Below are 22,322 nucleotides of genomic sequence, written 5' to 3'. Positions count from 1 at the left end.
GAGGAGGGCTCCCTAGCTAGCATTGGAGAAAGATGCTCCGAAAGTATAATTGCTAAGAACCGGATGGAGAAAGTTCAGGGAACTTTTACCCCGGCTGGTAGCAAATGCCTTCCTCATAGTGAAAGACAGATTGTATAAAGCTTATGTATGAACAGGAATGCTGCATGGTTGTGAAACTCAGGCTGTGAATGCAGAAGACATGTGAAAAATAGAAAGAAATGAAACTAGTATTCACCAATGGATGTGCAATGTCAGTGTGCATATATGACAAAGTACAAATATGCTGAGAGAAAAAGTGGGCATAAGGGGCGTCGGATGTTGTATGCAGGAGACCAGATTGTGCTGGTTTGGTCATGTATTGAATATAGATGAGGACGATCAATCACTAAACATAGACAGAGTTTTTGTGGTAGAGGAAGGCTCAGGAAGATGTGGGATGAAATGGTGAAGATTGAAGGAGATGACAGGTGATAGTATGTGCTTGAGAAGATCCATCCATCTCAGCAGAATTGAGTTTCTATCAAGCCTTCCTCCAAACCTCATCCTTCTAGCTCCCATTCTTCCATCAGTCTTCTTTGTGACCCTATTTCCTTCCTTCTCTTTCCATCTACTGAACTGATATGCTCTGTAAAGTCAACCTTGATGGGATTTGAACTCAGAAAATAAAGTTGGATGAAATGCTACTTAGCATTTGCTTGGCATGCTAACCATTCTGCCAGCTCACTGCCTTCAACAACAACAACAACAATAATAACAACACACTATAGACATGCTTGAACACCTGAAGCCTACTCGTTGTGTCAATTACAGTGTCTTATTCCTATGGTGGTCATGGATTGTCAAGTTTTCACTTAATTTGATAGTAAATCCTTATTCAGACACAATGATAAAATGTTTCCCTATTCTCACACTTCTTTTGTGACATTCACAACAAGTAATAAGCAATCATGGCTTTTAATGCTCAAGAACAGGCAGTTAGGAACACAAAAGATTTTTCATATTCAGTGTTTAGTGAGAGAAATTTATCAGCTTTGCCAATTAGCAAGCCATCACTTATTGTGGAGAACAGCAGCCACACTTGTACATTACTAGGTTAGTAAAAAGTTACCAAGCAAATTGGCTATTCAGGTTGATTTTAAAGGAATCAATTTTCTAAATGTACATAGTAATTCTTTGTATGAAAGTGAGCCATAATGGTAATTCAAAAGTGTGGAATTTCTTTCTCTTATTGCAAGAATTTCCGTGTTAGGATTGTTCATCCTATTTGATGTTCTGATTGTCTTTTGTACTTCTGTGTTTTGTATATGTCCATGTGTGTGTATCATTGTTTAAAAATATATTTAAAATATGATGAGGTGTGTCATTTTTAGATCTATTTTTCCAGAGACCTGAACATAGGCGTGTATATTAGAAATTGATTGCCTAAAAAACAAATTTTTCAATTAGCTTTTTTTATTTTAGTATTTGGCAGATAAATAAGGAATAAAAATATAATTTAGATAATGTGCTGCTAAATCTTTGCAATATTTTAAAAAAAGAACCCACTGATTATTTTTTTATATTTAATCCTGATGTTTAAAGTTTTTCAGTCAACAGAAAATTATTCAATGATTGCAAATTAGCTCCCAAATGACACTTTTTATGAAACTAAATATGATGGCTGTTGTTAATCATTCTGTTTATCCATACACATTTCTTTAACATCAATTGTGATGTGGTTATTGGTTTTTCACTTTTATTCTAGTTCAAAATAATAATTAATGAAAGTAGTCTCGAATATGAAGCAAAAATCTGATCAGTGTGATTATCATGAAGGCTGCTAAAGTTTTTAGCACCATTATATCATATTAGATTCAGTAATTGACAACATCTTTGTATAACCAAGGTGCATATACAGGCTGTTACTTGCGGTATGAAGTCGAAGAATGAAGAAATGGTAATGATGTTATCCAAGGGAAAGGCAAAGGCTGATACAACTTGGCACCTGTGATGTCGCAACTCATTTCTACAGCTGAGTGAACTGGAGCAACGTGAAATAAAGTGTCTTGCTCAAGAACACAACATGCAGCCTGATCTGGGATTTGAACTCACAACCTCGTGACCGTAAGCTCAACGATCTATCCACTGAGCCATGTGCCTTCACTATTATACTGCCCCATTATAAAGCCCTATTATACTACCACTTGTTACCATTACATTTCATAAGATCAATAGACAGTCTTTTCCATCAAAATCTCAATGCTGTCCTTGATTTACTCTTCATCTGAACTAGTTTCTTCTGTACCAGAACTGTTTGATAACTATTTTGTTTTTCTCAGTGTGGGACTCCCAGTTCATCTATGACAGTGTCCCATCAACATTGATTATGCTGAATTCATACAATTATCGTATCAATCCAGGAAGCATGGACTCAGTTTTCTTGTAGCTCAATTACTCAGAAATGGTTTATTTTTATTCTCACTGGAAATAATTTTCAGTAAAAGCAAACAAACTAATGAGAGTCAATTAGAAAATACATTTTGCTATTCATGTGCAAATTATTTCACCTATTTTTCCCAAACATTAATGACTTCAGCTGAAATATTTGAAATATTCTTCTCTAAGTCATTGTATATTGGACACCAACTGTCTTTTACTGATGAAAATTGCCTGTAAGATTTGAGACATTTAAATGAGGAACATTTTACAACACACACACACACACACACACACACACACACACACACATTCTAAATTGAGAAATATAATTAAATTTTTTTTTAAAGAAGAAACAAAAAAGTCATTTCCTGAAAAAGATTTGTCCTTTTATTATAAACCACATAAAATGGCTTCTAAAAAGATTGGAGATTTTTTACAGGATTTACTTGAAACTTAAAAACATAACGTAACCTTTAGAGAGTAGCAGAGATATGATATCTTTAGAAAGATAACTAACACATAATATTGTGTGGTTAAAAACTTATCTTTGAGCTACTGTTGCAATCATTCCTAACCTGAAATCAACATCCTGACTGAAATCCTTCTAAATGTGTAGGGTTTCATCATGTTGTGCATTGAAATATAGATAAACTCATTATACAATCATATTAGGTTTATGAACTAGAGAATTCTTTAAAGTTTAATAATCAATTCAAGTTAAGTTTTGCAGTAAAAAAAATCCCAGTTATAATGTTATTTATATATTGTAAGTGATCAGGTGTCATACAGAGTGAGTAGAATTTTTTTAATTAAAGTCTAATGCAAAAGAAAAGAGTGAAAGAGAAAAATTTTTATATTTTCTTTAAATGTAAAACTGGAACCATTACAAAACAGAATAAAACTCTTCTGGGAAAACCATTTCTAGTTCTATGTTCCACATCTTATAAATAAAACGATATTTACTTACCTTCTTGACAAGTAGCACTGCAAGGTGACCAGTGAGAATAATCAGTTACTTCACAGTCTCGTGGGCATGGTAACTGGCAAGTTTGCACTTCATTAGGCTTTAAATTTCTAACACACCTAGGAATAAGATAAACAAATAGTTATAAATACTTTAATGTACTTTTATTTTAAATTATTCCAACTCAGTCAGCATCATCATCATTGTTTAACGTCTGCTTTCCATGTTAGCATGGGTTGGACGATTTGACTGAGGACTGGTGGACTAAATGGCTGCACCAGGCCCCAATCTGATCTGGCAGAGTTTCTACAGCTGGATGCCCTTCCTAATGCCAACCAATCTGAGAGTGTAGTGGGTGCTTTTACGTGCCACCAGCACGAGGGCCAGTAAGGCGGTACTGGCAATGGCCATGCTCAAAATGGTGTTTTTTACGTACCACCTGCACAGGAGCCAGTCCGGCAGCACTTGCAACAACTTTGCTCGAATCGATTAGGTTTTTTCTTTAAAAAAAATTTCTTTGGTCAGCACTAGACACTTTGCCTAAGTATAAGGCTCTTTGCCAAAGATGACACATATTGGAACTGCATCTGATGCCATGTCATTGGAAGCAAACTTGCGAAAAACATAGCTAAGCCAGTGATTTTGGTATCTTGATGATTTTTAAAATCCACATCTGAGATTAAAAAGGTTGCAGTTATTTTAAATGTCATAACATTCTTTGTTTTTCATGTTTCATCACTGATTTATTGATATAAAATATTCCAGATCGATTCTTCTCTGCATTTTTGTCAAGAGTTTCAAATTCAAATTTTTTTGATATTCTAAAAATTTGTCTTCTTAACCCTTTCATATTCTTTCTTACTTTCATTAAACTTGTTGGCAAGGAAGTGGAGCAACCGATGGTGAAATGTGTTAAGTTCACCCTCGAAAGACCTTGCAGATTTCAACCCATCCCTAGGCATTGTACTTAAACACAGACATAGGCCAGGACGGTCTTTACATACCAGGGGCAAGTGAACGGAATAGGTATTAGTCATGCTGGAGTCAGTTGCATGGACTGTTCTTCCATGACTTGGTACCAATGTGAGTTGCAGTGGTGCAAAAATATATCATATGGTGCAATATTTGGCATATCAATAACACCCAACATGTCAGTAAGTGCTCAGTTCACTTTGATGATAATGAAGGGAAAAGGCTAATTATTACAACATGATATCATATTGCTCATATCAGGGCTTTTATCTGTAACCCTCAACCCTATTCTTGTTTATTGTTCTGAGAAATAAATGGTATGATTCAAACTAGATTCTTTACAGAGGCATAGAATTCATGTTCATAACTATTTGTCTTTCCTCCTGGGTTGAATAAAATCAATTCAGCTCCACCTGACTAATGGAAGATGGTTGGCTGGTGCGATGGATGGTTTCTGAGGTTTGTGTGTGAGTGTAAGCATGCATGATTACACACATTACAAAAAAAAAACAATTTTTCATGTCATATTCATTTGTTTTACATCTATTTTTTTTTTTTAGTAGGCTGGCAATTTTTCATGGATCGATGACCATGGATCCCATTCGCTATATCATATTAGCTTCTCAGTTCCTTCTTAACATCAGTAGCCATGACAGCATAGTCTGGCTCTACTTATCTTAATAAAACAGAAAATGAAGCTTTATTATAGACTTCATATTGTTTTGCACTGCATTATCCCATGGCTGAGAGGGATTAAAAGGAGCAGAACTAACAATAACATAAGTATAATCTAAAATGATAGGTAAGGTACCCAAGTGTGAACGTTTGAAAATTTACTCCATGGATTTCAACCATAAAACCGTATGTTGTGTGGTATCTATGCACAATTAAGCACACACACATACATATATACTCATACACACACACACACAAACACACACACACACACATATATATATATATATACACACACACACCATACATACATATAAATATATGGACTCACATACACACACATGCATGCACATACATACATGCATATAAACACACACACACACACACATATACTTATATATATGCACACACATACATGCATATAAATACATACACATATAAAATGGAATATTACATATGATAAATCCTATATCATATATATGTATATATATGTGAAACAAGAAGCTTCACATTTGGCTTCACATTACTTAGTATTTTCATAGGTGCACAAGCCACTCATATTTTTTGGCAGTTGTATGTATGCGTGTGTGTGTGTGTGTGTACATATCTGGTATTACCACACAGAATGCAATGCAGGCAAGTAAGAATATTGTCGGTATCAGTATATAGAAAGGGTATGGCATGTATATTTCAGCAATTCCTTGTTTTATTAAACCTCCAACCCACACACCCACGCACACATTATTCACCATAATACAATTATGATAATCAAAATACATTTATTCAGAATATCTTTTTCTCCTTTCTTAGATGGTCGTATGCACTGAAATATTCAGTAGTTTCACAATGGTTTCTGGCAAACAGTAAAGTGAACAAATATCCTTACTCATGTAATGGAATGATGATTGAATTCCTGTGCATCTTTTCATACATCACTTAAAGACACGTATGCAAAGATAAATAAGAAACTGCTATTTAACTGCCCTGGAAGATAACATATTGCAAGTTTCCTGCAGAAATATCTGGTACTCATTCGATTTATATGTTCATAACATTTTAATTCTATCTTCTGGCTTTTGGGCATCAATAAAAGCCAAGAGGAAAACAATGTTTAACAAAAGAACGATATAAATGAAAGACTAACAGGAATGAGATTTTTGCAATGAGTTCTATAGAAAAAGTGAACAAAATTGATGCCGTCACAGATGTTTGTTTGGTGTGTTTGAGATTTTAAAATTCTCACGATACTATTTTGTCGTCTTTGTTTCACTTTGAAAATTGTGTCCTGGTTTTAGTGTCTTATAATTCAATATTATTTTTGTGGAAGCAGAAAACAGTCTGATAAGACAAGGACGTAGATCTATTTGGTAAATGCTAAAGATTACTTTAACATATTAGTGAGAAAGAACAAAAGATGGTTGAGAGAATGGGTGTTGTGTGTTTGAGAGAGAAAGAGAGAAAAGAACGCACACATTCACAAAGATGGCTTTGCAGACTTAGAATATTTATCAATTTTTGCATGACCTTAGTATGGCTTCCTTGAGATTGCAATTTCCATATTCTGGACAAAAATAAAGTTAACTGATAATTGTATTAGCTTTGACTGAAAGATATGATTGGATGACAACAAAAAGTAAATATACAGAAACAATCAAATAAAAGAATATTAAAAAACACATATGAATGGATGAAGTTCATTCATATATAAAAGCAAAAGTGATTATCAAATTATTATTATTATTATTTAATTACAGTAGTCCTAGATTTCTGACCACATACATCAGGAATATATCTGAAGCCACTTTTGATCTAATCATTTTCTGCTTGCTTTTACTTAATTAGATTATGTAAATCTCTAGTTAATTAGCTATCAATACATTTAATGAGCAGGGCATTAGAAATGCTTAAGTCACATAAAATATGCAGTGAGAGAAAAAATATGACATTTTATTGTTTAATTATTTTTCTTTCTTCAGACCATCAGCTTTATTTTGGTCTTGTCAGCAAAGTTTAGCTTCATTGTAAATTTGTTACAATGAACCTATACCAAGAACTGTTCCTCTTTTACATTGATAAACATATAAACTGTTAAACTGTTATGAACATATTAGAAACCATGGCTTGAACTCTAATTACCACATGCAGGATTATGATCAGGCCTGGTTTTATTCAAATTTGCTCAATGAGAGGGCTCTGTGCATTCTCTGGACTTGTAATAAAACATTAAAACTTTCATATGCACTTTCAATTTTTGGCTGGGACTGGTATACTACACAAAACAAGGTATCAATCTCCAGATTTTGCAAAGTAGAAGACCCCACTGACAATTCTCTAATTGGGCCCCACACTTCCTAATGCTGGCCCTGATTATGGCATGAGTATGTGGTCAAGATGTTCAATTTGAAACCACATGGTTAAGGGTTCCAACTAACAGAATGGGACCTTGAGAAAATGTCTTCTGTTGGAACCTTGAGCTGACTAATGTTTTGAGAGTAGAATTAGATAGAAACTGTATGGAAGCCCATCATATGTATGTGTGTGTGTGTGTGTGTGTGTGTGTGAAAGAGAGAGAGAGAGAGAGAGAGAGAGAGAGAGAGAGAGAGAGAGAGGAAGCATAAATGTGTTTGGTTTTGTGTGTCTTCACTTAACATTCCTTGGGCAGTGATGTTATTCACGACTCCTGTAAGCAAAGCTACCCAGCAGTGATTCAACAAATGCAAAAATGGAATAAAGATCTCTCTTGAAAAGCAAGTAAGGATTGGCATCAGGTAAAATGCTAGCCAAGGAATCTTCTCCAAGCCATGCTAGTATGTAAGAAGTGGAGTCTACTATGTTGTCCAGCTTAACCCTATCACTGGCTTTGGATGATTTTAGTGGAGGAATTCATTTTGTTGTCCATTTTAACACCACCATCACCTAGACCTTGGGCAACTTTAGTGGACGAGTCCACTTTGTTGCATGGATTTGGGTCAGGTTTTCATTCTGTACAGTGCTTCCTTCTACCCACCCAGAAGTCCTGGGGGTCTATCGAAAGGACATGGACACTAACCATTTTCCTGACTAAACAACAAAATCTCTTTTACTCGTTTGTTAGCAGTAAGAATATCAAACTATGAGAGAATCTGGTTCAAAGATAAATACACAAAGTTGTGATTAAAAATAATTTCTATACCTAGATTGTGAAATAGATAAGAGAGAGGGAGAGATTATTTCTAGTTTATAAACCTTTGGAAATGGTTATTTGCAGAAACACTGTAAATTTACCAGAATATGGAATCCATAATAAATTTATTAATAATGATCTGCTCTGAAGGAATTCTTGTAACTTAATATTTTGAATGATCATAAAGGATGCTTAATATAGAATATTTTCAACATATAAATGCTGATAGAATTTGATCAAAAGTATGATGCGTAGTGACTGCAAAAAATAATTCTTACGGTGTACGAGATATGTTTTGAATGAACAAAAGAAATGTAATCGTCAAAATGGTATCAATTGATAAATGAGGAAATGTAAAAACCACAAATAGGAACTGTCATTTGAAATCAGATTCAAAGAAATCTGTGTCTGAATAACAGATAATAAATGAAATGGGATTAGGCACTAATTAGAAACCTAACAATATGAAGCATCTATTTTTATGCATTGTGGCCATTCTTACCAATTGTATCTTCATGGACATTCACATTTCACTACACATTAGTGCATTACATAGTTTTTAATATACATTACAAATTTTAGAAGTTCATGAGCATTCATTTAATATCCAATTTCTTTGCTGGCATGGAATGAACAGCTTGATGGGACATGGCAATTTGGAAGAAAGCATTATGCACCAATATCTCTTTTAGCTTGATTTGTTAGGTTAGTTTCCAATCCTAATGCCAACTTATGCATCTAAGTACATACGTATGTATGCATACAAGTATGTATGTTGCAAGCGCAGGACTACCCTGCATGGCATAGCTGCGCCAACAGGGGTGCCACCTCCTATGATCAGAATAAGATCACTGGGGTACAAAGAAATTGTGAGTTGCACAAGTCTAGAACTAACTCCTGGCCTTCATTCCTAGCAGACCATCTGCAGCAGAACCTTCCCAGCAGGCATCAACCTGATTGGCTACATCTTCTCCCATGTGATGTCCTGGTCATTGTCAACAATGATGGACGAACATTATTATGTACATAAGAATAGACACACACACACACACACACACTGATACTTCATACTCAAATCTTCAACAATTTCAAATTATATATTTTCTTGCAACTATTGTCAAGGGTTACTGTCCAGTGTAGTTTTAGCCATAATGACATAGATGGGGCACCAACCTAAACGAGGTTAGGTAACCATGGCTACCTAGCCATATCTATGATCTTAAGTGGCTCATGGATATAGCACATGTAATGTTCTCTGGCATGTTTGCAACAGTGATACTGCTTATTGTCTCTGGATAATGTAAATTTATTTCCAAGATGGAACACAAAAAGGTTATGAGAGAATGGCTGGGCAGTAAAGGTATCATGCTATATATCCCCCAGAAATTATTGCTTTTGCATAAACATGATGGGTGAAAGACTGGAAGAAGAAAACCAAAGATATGTAGTTAGATATCCATTAGATATCTACTCACATATATACACAAACGTCTGTATGTGTTTGTGAGTGCATGTGCGTGTGTGTTCACGTTTGTTTTGAATATATAATAGCAATATAACAATGATTCCTTTTGGCTTATGTATTCATATCGATGTCTTTGGAATCTAAAAGGAAACATTAGTATTTTATCATCTTCAGCAGCAAAGTTTTATGAGATCACAAGTTACATATTAAAATTTTAAAGATGTGACTAATCCATTATAATTCCAAGGAAATGTGTAAATTACTGTCTTTTATAACATTGTTAAAGATGCAAGAATATTCTTTTCTATTTTGGATTTGGATTTTTCACACAATTTCTTTTAGATCAGTTCGAAGTTTTCAAACTTTAAAACTTTGTTCCCTTCTTGTGAGAGATCCCAATCAATAATTTAGTGTCTGTGAATCTAAATGCTGTTGTCATTTTGTGCTATTTAGTATGTTTTAATATACCACTGTGCATACTACACACACATGCACACTCATATGTATGTGCATTTGCATGTGTGAGTGTGTGATTTTTTGTTCGTTGAATGCAATGTCACTTGTGTATTTTTACATGTTGAATACATAAATTTCTTGTCCAACGATTTGGGAATAAGTCTAAAATGGGAAAAATATTGGAAAAAGAATAATGCAATACGATATATTTAAGAACACCGATGTTAACACATTGGAATTACATGAACTTAATGACTAGTTAGTGAAAGACACAAAATAAGGATGTTTTAATTAATTATAGAGAATCCATTCCACTTTGGTTAAATTTATGCTTGTGTTTAATATAAATAAAATCTATAACTGATAATTCTGAGAGTGAATAAATGAAACTTTGTCACATTCCATGCATAATATTTTATGGTTATAAACCAATACTGTAGGAATAATATGTGACACACATTATTTTGATTTGTAGCAACATTGTGACTATTACAGCAGATATACTGGACAGACAGACAGACATATAAATATTTGTACATCCATACATGTAACCCCAACTTCATTATCTTTTATAGTAACATTGCAACTATTCAACTTTTTCAGCACATATGCCAGACAGGCAGACACACCTACACCCAAGACCCCCATACACAATGGTGTATGGGGGGGTCTTCTCAAGGAAGAATATCAATGTTACTGTATGTTTGTTCAAGTGGTAACAAGTGAAGTAATAACATTTACACAGCAATCAAATGCACATGTGCACATGCATGTGCACACACAACACACACACACACACACACACACACACACACAATAGTCTTAATACATTTCCCATGTACCGATTTTACTCAAAGCATTGGTTTCGTCTTGGGTGATAGTAGATGACAGTTGTCCAAGGTATTGTGCAATTGGAATGACCCCAAAACCACATGATTGCTATGCAAATTTCTCAATTACATAGCTCCATCTGCACCTACACAAAAATATTCCATCCTTGGTCTAAATGTCCACTTAAATCTAAATATTGTCACTCAACCACTGAGGAATCAAAAACTTGCTTAAGGAGCTGATTCTTCAATATATAACCGTGAGAAATGCTCCAGTCTGAGATCAATATTAAAGAAATGAATAAATTAGCCTGAACTCAATTACTATTAATACAGGGTGAAGGTTGTTATTTTTACTATTTTCACTCAAAATGGTACATCACAGAAAATTCAACCACTATATGTGGCTATATTATTTACAGCCATTACAGTACCCATCATAAAATACATGTCCAGTGATGGCTAAACCTCATCAATATTTGTTAGATCAGTACCATACAATATCAGGCAGGATGTTTATAAGGTTTTATGTCATGACTGGGCTACCATAGTATCTGTTCTCCATGTCACTTTGTCCATTTCTATTGTGTTTGACTTTACAAAATGTCATATGTCAAGTACATTAAGGCTGAGCTGCTAATAGTCTGAGGAGATTGAACAATCCTCGTAGTCTTCTTCAAGATCATTTGACCTTTTATGCTGTAAATTAATCTAGGTTTCACTTCAGAATAATCTTAACATGAAAAACAAGTTTGCTTGTATAAATATCAAAAACAATACATTGTTATTGTGGAGAAAAACTGTTAATTAGTTTGTACAATCATTACTGCAGCTTCTTCATTATAGAATGTCTAAATCTTTAGGTGTGAGGTGGAGTGTTTGCGACAGACGAGGGCATGACCTAATAAGAGTCTAAGTAGAGTTAAGTAGTGGCTTGGCTAAGAAGACATACTGCATTGTATGCAGTGATAATTTTTCATGTATAGATTCAATGGCATCTTGTTTCAGTTGTCTCTCAAATAAATATAGTTTTTAGATATAAATATATTCTTCATATTTTCTGTGCATAGTCTCAATATAGTCTATAAATATAGTGTTTATACAATCCCCAATATAGTCTTTTTATAGACTATTTAGATGCCACGTTGAATATAAATATAGTCTTTTTTATAGACTATACAGTCTATACAGAATGTGTACACAAACACACACACACGGAATTGTAGCAGCACAAAAAGAAACTAAATTAACCCTAATTATCTTTAACACCAAACTAGACTTCTTTAATGAATTTTCTCTTTTTTTCTAACTACTCTTTCTAGTAAAAAACCTACCTATCACCAGCTGATTGAGGATTTAACTGCTGTCTTGACAAACATGATCAGTTTATGCTAACATTTTCTCTACCCTCTATTTTGACAAGAGGGGCCAATTATTTTACCCCCACTGACCTGACAAATAGAATCAGTCACCATTCAAGCCATCTTAACAACAGTAAGTGAGGTTCTACATGTTTGCCTGTGAAGTCCGGATTTGGGTGGTTTGAGATTTAGATCCCGACTAAAGTATGTGAATGAAATCTTTAGTCGTAGTATATTCAACCAGGTCAGGAGAATAGTGACTTTGAACTAAACACAGTCCAGTGTATTGAAAATTTAGTGCTGTGTAGGAGATCTGTAAGTTTGAATAGAGACTGACAGAGTGGAAATGCGACATTTCAGTCTTAGCAGATGTGTCTGGTACTGGATTGATGGCACTATTAAAATGTACTAATTCTATGTTTTAAAGTGGTTGGTGAGAGGAAGGGCTATAAAGCCATGCAAAAATCACGACTGTCACAAATGCAATGAGAAATCCTTATTGCATGTATACAACTAACTCATATGTTGTTAGGGCTGTGCATTGTGGTGGGGTAGGTAGCATGTTTGAGACTAAGGTGGCACGTTTGAGACTAAGAACACAAACTCTTCCTTTCAAATGTTGAAAATAAAAGCTCCCACTGTGAGCAATGGCATAATGAAAGGAAGGTTTAGAGGGATTGTAGAGGTTTTAGAGCAGTGACATTTAGATATGAGTTGTGTACAAGAGGAAAGACGAAAGGGAAAACAGGAATTGAGGATAGATCACATGTTTGATTGATAGGGAATTTAGTGCTGTGTCAGTGTTGGTTCTGTTGATAAAATGATACGGTAGAAAAGAATTCAAATTGTCTTTGATGTGAAAAAAAATTAAAAAGTAAACTTGCATCCATGTCATAGATTATTATGCAGTTGATTTCTTGTTACTAAAAATCAATGAAACAGCAGTGATACTTACCAGCTGTCATCAACGTCACGTGCTTCACTCTTGCACTTGACTTCACGACGTTGCTGTCCTGTTCCACAGGTGACACTTTGTCCAAGTATACATTGGTTCCAAGCCATTGCTACCCATGAAAATGTTCTACACTCAAGCCTTGATGGACATGGACTGCTTTCTGTCAATGATGAAGCATGTGGGCAAGCTGGACCAGCTGCAAAACAGGGCAAACATAATAATACAAGGTAAATGCTTTTTCCAAAGATTTGCTAAGAGTGTGCGTCTTTCATAATTACGTAATTTAAAAAATTTTTTAAAATGTCCTCAAAGAAAAATTAAAAAGGAGCAGATTCTTTCACATTATCTCAATATTATGAGATTTCTTTTACCCTTATTCTGTCTTATTGGTTAGCTCGAGGATGAAATTTCTCAACTTTTATGTGATGTGCAAATTTTATGGGAGAAGTACAGTTGATTATTCTGTGTATATTCTCTGTTTTCTTTAAACTATTGATTATATAAATGTATAAATATATATATTACTTATTTACTCCTCCACTCATAAATCTGGGGCTAAGGGTCTGTGGGTTGACCTATTCACTTGAGTGAATACCTCCACACTTTAAGTCAGATCAGTCAGGATTAACCTGGGAGTTTATCATAACTCATCTAAACACTATCAGTCTGTTTGACACTAAATGTCATTGTTAGAAATTATTGCTAACTTCTGGCATATATTTGAACTCTATAAACTCTTGCAATATTGATTCGTACTGGTATGAATCCATTGAAGTTTAGAGAATTGAAATTAAATTTGAACAACTATTTTTCAGTAATTGACAGGAATGACACAAAGCAAGGTCAGTTTTGAGCAGAATACAGAGAGTTAGAACTAAATGCTGGGCCACATATCTGTTTCATTGCTCTTCTGTTTCTGCCATGCATACTCCATGTGCTGAACTCCATTCTTCTTCTGTATATCACATTACAGATGTTAAACTAAACTATTTCAACGAATCCTATATGCTCAGAACAACATTTGTATTTGCAACTGACTTTATGTTTACAGCAGAGAAAATACTATTGGCTACAACTCTATATAACAACGACATGATCCAAGAAAATCTGAAAGGACACCATTTATCTACATTCTAAGAATTCAAATAAACTCTGGATCAATTATTTTGGGCATAGTTGAGTCTAAATTTTAGATCTCAGATCCAAGCCTTTATTTTCCAGATCCTACCACATTACTTGCAATCTATAACTTTATTTCCTTCTTATGTTGATAACACAGCTATCCTTTAAACCTAGTTTCCTCTGGATGCTTAATATCAACAGTTCCTGACTTTTTTATCCCTATATTGTCTCCTTTGTAATCTATGTTAATACATTTTTTTAATCATTTCAAACACACTTCTCAACCACGTACTACAGTAATTATGTCTCTTCCTCTAAATTACAAATGAAACTACGACCTTATTATATCACTTTGTTAACATTACCATCGTAATTCTATCATCTCTGCATTAACGAACCCGATACAATCTTCTATGTAGATAATATACTATCCATTCCTCTATAGCCATTAAAACCTGTTTCTTGTTCATGGAAACAGCACTCAGCTTCTTCACACCTACATCTGTGTTTCTCTTCTTTCCCTTCTCCGACTTTGCACCAAACTTTATGTGAAAATTATCACCCATTTGCAGTCACTTTCCTATGCTTGCTGCATCAACTCTTTAAAATCTACCTTAAACCTATCAATAATTATTGATTCTTGTTTAACATGAAAGCAATGCCCTTCTTCAATTAGTTAACAATTTATTTAATCAAAACAATGAAATATTAAGGTATTTCAGCTTCACATTTTCAATATAAAAGGAATCAGTTTGAATAGTTTAAAAAAAAAAAAAACCTGTACAAGTTACATTCCGATATCTAAATGCCAAATAGAAAATATCCTTTGGGAAACAGAAAAATATCTTGATGCATTGAAAGAAAATATCATCCAGATCATATAATGAATAATATTGTGACATGAACAGGAAGAGTATTCAGTGCCTTGTAGTTCCCCCCCCTCCTATCTGCCACCACCACCACTAAAACAAACAACAAAAGCATTATTTTGCCACACTCCCATTTATGTGAGTTTCAAACAATTGTAGAATGAATTTTTGGAAATGCAATTTGAAGAAAGATATCTGATAGATTTAGTAAATGCTCCCCCTCCATTCACACACACACACACATGCACAGAGAGAGAGAGAGTAGATGTTTTACATATCACAGAATGTGTTAACAATGAAGAAACAGTTGTAGACCTGATTGTGGTAAATGATCGTATATAAATAACTCTAATGGAGAAAGAATTTCATTTGAAAGCTGGAAGTTGTGGTTTTGTATCTCTGATCTTGAACTGATATTCCAAAATAAACACACTTTATTTATGATATTTATAACCCAATTCCAGTCAGAAATTCTCTACATTACAATGAGAAATGTAATAAAAAATAAAAAACAGCACAATTTGAAAAAAGTCATTTTGTGGTCAATAAACTACCAGATAAAAAATAAAAACAACAAACATATATTCACACCCGCTAATAAAAAAAATGGTTCAAATAACAGTGTGGGCAATTTTTTGCATTTCGACATCAATAAAGAACACAGTATGAAACTGCAGCAGTATTAGGTGTTTGTAGTAGTAGTACTAGTAGTTGTGGTGGTGGTGGCGATAGTGTTAGCAGTAGTAGTGATGGTGGTGGTATTAACAGTAGTAATAGTTGAAATGGTAGTGGGTAATAGATGTAGTGGTAGTATTAGTGGTGGTGGTGGTGGTGGTGGTGATAGTAGTAGTAGTTATAGGAAGAATAATAATAGTCGCAGCAGTACAGGCTGTATATATTTCCAAGACAATTTCAGATACAAGCCAGGAAACAATAGCATCTATTTTAGTAAACAGTGGAATAATTATAAACAAAAGTGAATAGATGGAGGAATTAATATATCTTTAATGGAATAATATAATTATATTGATAGAAGATGGAGTTATTGAGTTGAATCAAGAACATATCTCCTTAGTCTCATCATGGCTTTTGTCTATTAGCCAAATTTATAAGACAACAAAGTATAAATGGAGACCGGTTGGATTGGTTGGAGCTTCAGTAATAAAGTAGTCAAATAAAGAGAAGGCAGATAGTGGTTGGAAGTGGAACTCATCTATTTGATGCTTTCTAGTAGTGATTAAGAAAGAAGCTGAAATCTATAATGAGCCTACTGGCTGATTAGGCCAATGTTTGGTTTGTGAGACAGTTGTGACTGGGTGTTCAAGACTTTCCTCTGGGCAGAGTACCAGTTTATTTGAATACCATCCCAACCAGCTACTTCTGGTACTTATTTCAAATAAGTAGACTGGGGCCATGTGAAATAAAATGTCTTGCTGAAGGATGCCATGAGCTACCCATTTTGCAAATTGAACTTCTGACAATATCAATTCAACATCTTGGCCATATCACCACAGACTTCTGCATTTTTAGTGATAGAAAGCTATTATTAAGAATATAATTAATAACTGAGTGTAGATTTTTCTCTAGACTATATATAAATATATGTGAGTGAGTTTATGTAAAGTAGTAAATTGTATACTTTTGCAAATTTTGTCAATAATTGTAATTCAGTTAATATTTTAAAATCCATTTTTATTATGACACATTTTTACCTTTTCTTTACCAAAATGTTAAAGCAATTGAAATCACAGGTAACTAATCAACAAATCAGACTTACATGCCCCTGGGAAGGCTAGAATCATCCGTCTTCGAACTCTGTTAGTTGCTTGAGCTTTCTTGTCACATTCGTCAGGGCATTCAGTCCATGAGCTCCACTCAGATAAAACACAATCCATTGGACAGGGAATCCGACAACTTTCTTTATCACTTGGCTGACTATAGCTGTCACAAAGGCTTTCGTCTTTTGGAACCTATAACATTTTATATTGGGTAATCATTATAAATTTTTACTGAAGCTATAATTGAATTAATTTAATTATTATTGGACATAATGTATTTAAGTTTTAGTCTGTTGAACAGTTAGAATTTTTCTTTTATGGGCTAGTGTAGGAAAAATACTACAATATACTAATTGTTTGAAAAATTTACTATTTCTTTCACTGAAAAGGTAAGAGCAAATGTTTATTTACATTATTTAATCAGTGGGATGGGGGTAAGAATTGATATCATAACATTGTTTTAAATGATTGATTACAGCAAGAAATATTGAAAATATATTTTAAAAATTAATTTCAAAGCCACTAATTTAATTGAAAAACTTAATAACGATAGTGAATTGATAGCAATAATTTGTCCGAGCATGACAGATCTTCCAGAGGGCCTTAATACATTAGATATTGAATGTACTAATGTCAGCATGGTTTCATAGACATAAAACAACAATAATAATAATAATCCTTTCTACTAAAAGTACAAGGCCTGAATTTTTTTTTTCTCTTTTTTTTTTGTGAGTGGGTTAGGATATTAGTTGATTACACCAGTGCCCAACTGTGACTTATTTTATCAACTCTGGAAAGATGAAAGATAAAATAAATCTCACCAGAATTTGAACTTGGAACATAAGGACAGATGAAATGCTGCTAAGCATTTTGCCCGATGTGCTAATGATTCTACCAGCTCATTGTCTTAATAATAATAATAATAATAACAATAATACATCTTTATTTTATTTTTGTAACAGACCTACTCAGCAGCTATATAGATTCAATGAAATAATAGAATCTGCACCAAAGGATTGTAAATTGTGTGTGCAGTATATATATTTGTTACTGTTTTATTTCTTTTGTATTCATTTGGGTTTTATTTCATTGTCAAGTTTCTCAGAAACAACAATTTCATTGTCGGTTTGTTATTTTATTTAATCAGTTTAAATGTCTGTATCAAGCTGGTAAGCCATGACAGACTAAGGAAGATATATAATAACTCTTATACAAGAGAATAAAGTAAAACTAAAAACAATTGCTAGAAAGAAGAAAAAAGGAGAAAGTAGTATAGATGCAGAACAGTTAGATGGTTCTGTTGTTAAATCTATTTGTAGCCTCCCTGTATTGGAAGATTTTATTTATGGTTAGTGGTTACATGAAAATAAATTACACCTTCAACCTTGGTAGCCTTTTAAAGACCATTTTAAAAATGTCCTCGTTCCAAGACTAGTAATTTTTGTTCTGGAACAAATAATGCCATAAGGTTTCTGAATAGTCTTCGCAAGAGCACAAAGGTGATTCCATATAACCTTTTGTAAAAGAATATAGTGCAAAGGAATATGGCTTGTTTGAAGCCAATGAATTATTTGTTTATTAACCATGTTCAGTGTCTCGTATACTTAAAGATTTGATAGAGCTGATTGCGATAATTGAGGAATTAAAGTTTGATAATTTATCTATTGATTTTTCCCACTTACTATTTTTCTGCTCTTCGTTAATTAGGCTCGGAATTATGTTCGAAATGAACGAAAGGACAGTAACACAAGGTTCTAAATGCATCGTTAGTTTATTGCAATATCTGATTCAAGAGTGATAGTGAGAAAATTATCAGCATTGTTTTACATCATCTTTTCCATGCTGGCATGGGTTGGGCTATTTCATGCCCTTCTTGTAACCAAGCTTTTTAATTGCCTCTTTTGACTTGCAAAGATGCAGTGTATTTATTCTAAAACCAGGATACACACGGTAATGTGGGTAAGAAAACTGGTATAGCATTACCCAAGTGACACTTAATGGATGGTCTAGCTAATTATTTGAACAAAATGGCAATTATCATATAAATAATTTCTCTGGTTTATAGTTTGCTATTTTTGATTGTTCAAAATAATAATAAAAATGTTTGCATGTAGAAAATGCAGAGAAGGAAAGTATAAACATGTTTGGATTTCTTAACTGTGAAAATTCTGTTATCAGACAATGGAAACACCATCTTTAAATGAAAAGGAACATCATGCCCAATAACGGGACATCACCATTTGTATTTATGCTGTATCAGGCTGTTGTGCATATTGCTGCTCTTTTATGTTTCAAATTGGTGTTTATAGTATCTAATATCAAATCTTATGTTGCTCAACAAGCACCCCTATTGTATTTGAAATCCAAAAGCTATGAACCAGTGTTAAGGAAGTATTTAGAATATAAAGACAAAATTTAAGTGTAAATCAAACAATTTTTTTATAAGGTTTGTAATTCATTAGATGAATCTAATTTATTTTCATTAATGATATTAAGGAAAGAAAATACATGATCTGGTTTAGAAACATTGTGTGTGTATATTATTCCTTTTATGTGTACACACACACACGCACGTGCAACAACTGTCATCATACACACTTTTAATTGACTTTATCCCCTCAACCATCTATCATCTAGCATTTAAAACATGTGTGAAAGTAAAGTGAAGGTTTAACTTGCAGAGAAACGAAAGCTAACAAAATACATAAATAAATAAATGTTGTCTATTTTGACACAAATTGATGTAAAATCAATGTTGATTTGGTGTAAATAATTTTTGATATATTTTTTAATGGATACCAAAGTTTGGATTGGGAATTAAACAATTCATTTGTATTTGTTCTTCAACTGAGATAATATTTAGATATCTTTTAGTCTTCAGTTTAAGAAATTATACTTTTTATATCCTTGCTGGTTGTTTCATTTATAGTACACTGTCAAGAATTCCTCAAATGAAGAATGAATGAATTTCTCATTCCATAGCAACTAAAACTTGTATTTCCATTACATCAGTAATGTGAATCTAGATTCAACTTTTGCCATATTCTAAATGCTAGAAATTTTCTTTCTGTTATTCATCTTGGATGTGTTGCCTTTGATGAATGGAATGGGAGTTGTGTAGAGAGGAGTTTTTAATCTTGCTGGGAATGAAGAACCTTCTCTAGGGTTGGTGCCATGGGAGAATGTATTCAATACACTCTGTAAAGTAGTTAAGCTTTATGTAGGACATCCAGCCATGGAAGCTGTACAGAAAATGGAATGTATGAATGAGACAGAGTCCCTGGATTATCTAAGCAGGTAGTATTTCAAAATAGGAATAGACTTGGACTGTGATAAATCATTCCCCCTTTAACAGTATGGAAAGTGGAATTAAATTGATGATCCTGTTGTTTTGGTAATAGCTTGTCATTAATTAACTGTTTGATGTTAATACATTCACTCATTACTAATTAGTTGTTTGCTATGCGTAGCCTCATCATTAATCAACAATCTATTTGTAAATATATTAATTTTCATTCAACATTCTGTTTTGCCATTTTATGTACAAACAAAGCATGAACAATAAAATTAATCTTTTACAAATTATTTTGTTAATCAGCCTCACAACCTTGCATTAACTCCATTTGGGTTATGTTTTATGCAGAAACTTTATTGAACATAAAACAAAAGTTAGAAATGCTTCTAGTTTACTATAACCATGAAATGTTTTATACATTGAAGTTATTTTTGCAGTTTACAAAACAAACTTGATCTTATATAATTTGCATCCAAGACTTATCAGAACTGCCAGTAACACATTCAAATTCACTCTCTAGTAATTTTCAGTGCAATTAATTCTACTGCAAGATAAATATCTGATTGTGTCTTGGGAGGGTCATTACTCTAATAATAATAAACACTCACACTGGTTCAATATCACTTCTTTGTTCCATTAATGTAGGAAAGTACAAAAGATGGTATTTGAACCTTCGATGTCTTGCACAGTTTATTTAAAACTTTAAAACAACAAATTTACTCTGTTCTACAAAAGTAGATAAAATTTATCAAAAATACATTTTCTTGTAATCATTGATAAAAATGTAAATGAATCAAATATATTTATATAAGTGCCACTTAAGAAGAAGCAGCAAAATAAATCACCACTGAAGAAAAATTTCAATAATTTTCTTAAGCTATTATCAAAAGTGCATTGTTGGAATTCTTAATAAATTCTTCGATGAATTTTTCCAAACCGGATGGCTAATGGTAGAACTAAATAGATCTATATCGTTTTGCATTATTCAATAAAAATCATATTTAAATGTTTTCCATTCAGATGGATACTGTATGAAAGGGAATGCTATTTTGTAAATTTAGATATTCATGTGAATTCCTATAGAAGGTATTTCAGAGTTTCTTAAATTTCACATATTTCAAACAACCAATCAGAAATTAAGCGATAGAATACATTTTTGTAACAAATTCGGAAATTTTATTTTTTAAATTTTTAATAAATTCTTGAATTCAGTTAGTTAAGAAAAAGATTTAAAAATTTCCTTTAAATTCAAATTCCAATCAAAGTTAATAATTTCTATAGTCTAATAAATATATGTTTATGATTTTCAGAATTTTAGCAGTCTCTTTTTGTTATTGTAACAAAACTCCTTTAAATATTCTAATATTCTGAAAAGTAAGAACTAGTAGAAACCTTAGGAATTTCTCAGAAATTTCTTTTTGTGTTTTTGAATAGAAAAATCAGCAGCAGCAGCAGACGTTTATTGCCCACCACTGATATATACATGAGTGCTTATATGCACCACGAGTCCATACGAGAGTTTCTCTCATAGTAATTAATGCAGTATTCTGTTCTAATACAAGATCCACTTTTAAAGGAAGATAAATATTACCTTTTGATAATACTACTTCTATCTTTATTAATTTTCTCTTTAAAGTTACGTAAATTTTACTGAAAGACATGTGACTCTTTTCCAACTTCATTCCTTCCATTTTAATTTTAGAAAATATTGCTATATTATTTGTAAATAAACTTATTTATTTTACAACTTATAATTCTAAAAACAGTAAAATTAAAACAAAATTATGATATGTTTGTGCAGTAACAATAAATAAATATATAAATAATTGAATAAATGAAATAGCTATATAGGAGGATCTCATTAAATTTATTAATACATAATATAATGATACAAATATTAAAATTCACTAGTTTATTTAGACGTTTCCTCATCACGGTGCCAATATTGTCATATAAAGAACTATTACTTTATAATCAGATGCAGCAGAAAGATTACCAG

The 22,322-nt window shown here is 32.9% G+C and overlaps 1 protein-coding gene across 36 annotated transcripts in view; it reads right to left on the bottom strand.

Annotated features, from left to right (window-relative positions):
* Positions 1–22,322, bottom strand: part of LOC106878639 (thrombospondin type-1 domain-containing protein 7A) — a 1,055,067-nt gene that overhangs the window by 114,602 nt on the left and 918,143 nt on the right. For all 36 annotated transcript variants that reach the window (XR_008265800.2, XR_016244537.1, XR_008265799.2 and 33 more), the window contains 3 exons: positions 17,028–17,220; positions 13,260–13,455; positions 3,386–3,501 (listed from right to left, as the gene is read on the bottom strand). Coding sequence is in view for 29 of the 36 variants with exons in the window: in XM_089364004.1 (XP_089220130.1) it covers positions 3,386–3,501; positions 13,260–13,455; positions 17,028–17,220 (505 nt within the window). In the remaining 7 variants the exon portion in view is untranslated. The remainder of the gene's footprint in view (positions 1–3,385; positions 3,502–13,259; positions 13,456–17,027; positions 17,221–22,322) is intronic.

This window comes from Octopus bimaculoides, chromosome 16 (genome assembly GCF_046866305.1).
Source record: "Octopus bimaculoides isolate indiv1 chromosome 16, ASM4686630v1, whole genome shotgun sequence".
NCBI classification, from domain to species: Eukaryota; Metazoa; Mollusca; class Cephalopoda; order Octopoda; family Octopodidae; genus Octopus; species Octopus bimaculoides.
The sequence above is the reverse complement of the archived record's forward strand: the minus strand, read 5'-3'. Positions and strand labels throughout refer to the sequence as shown.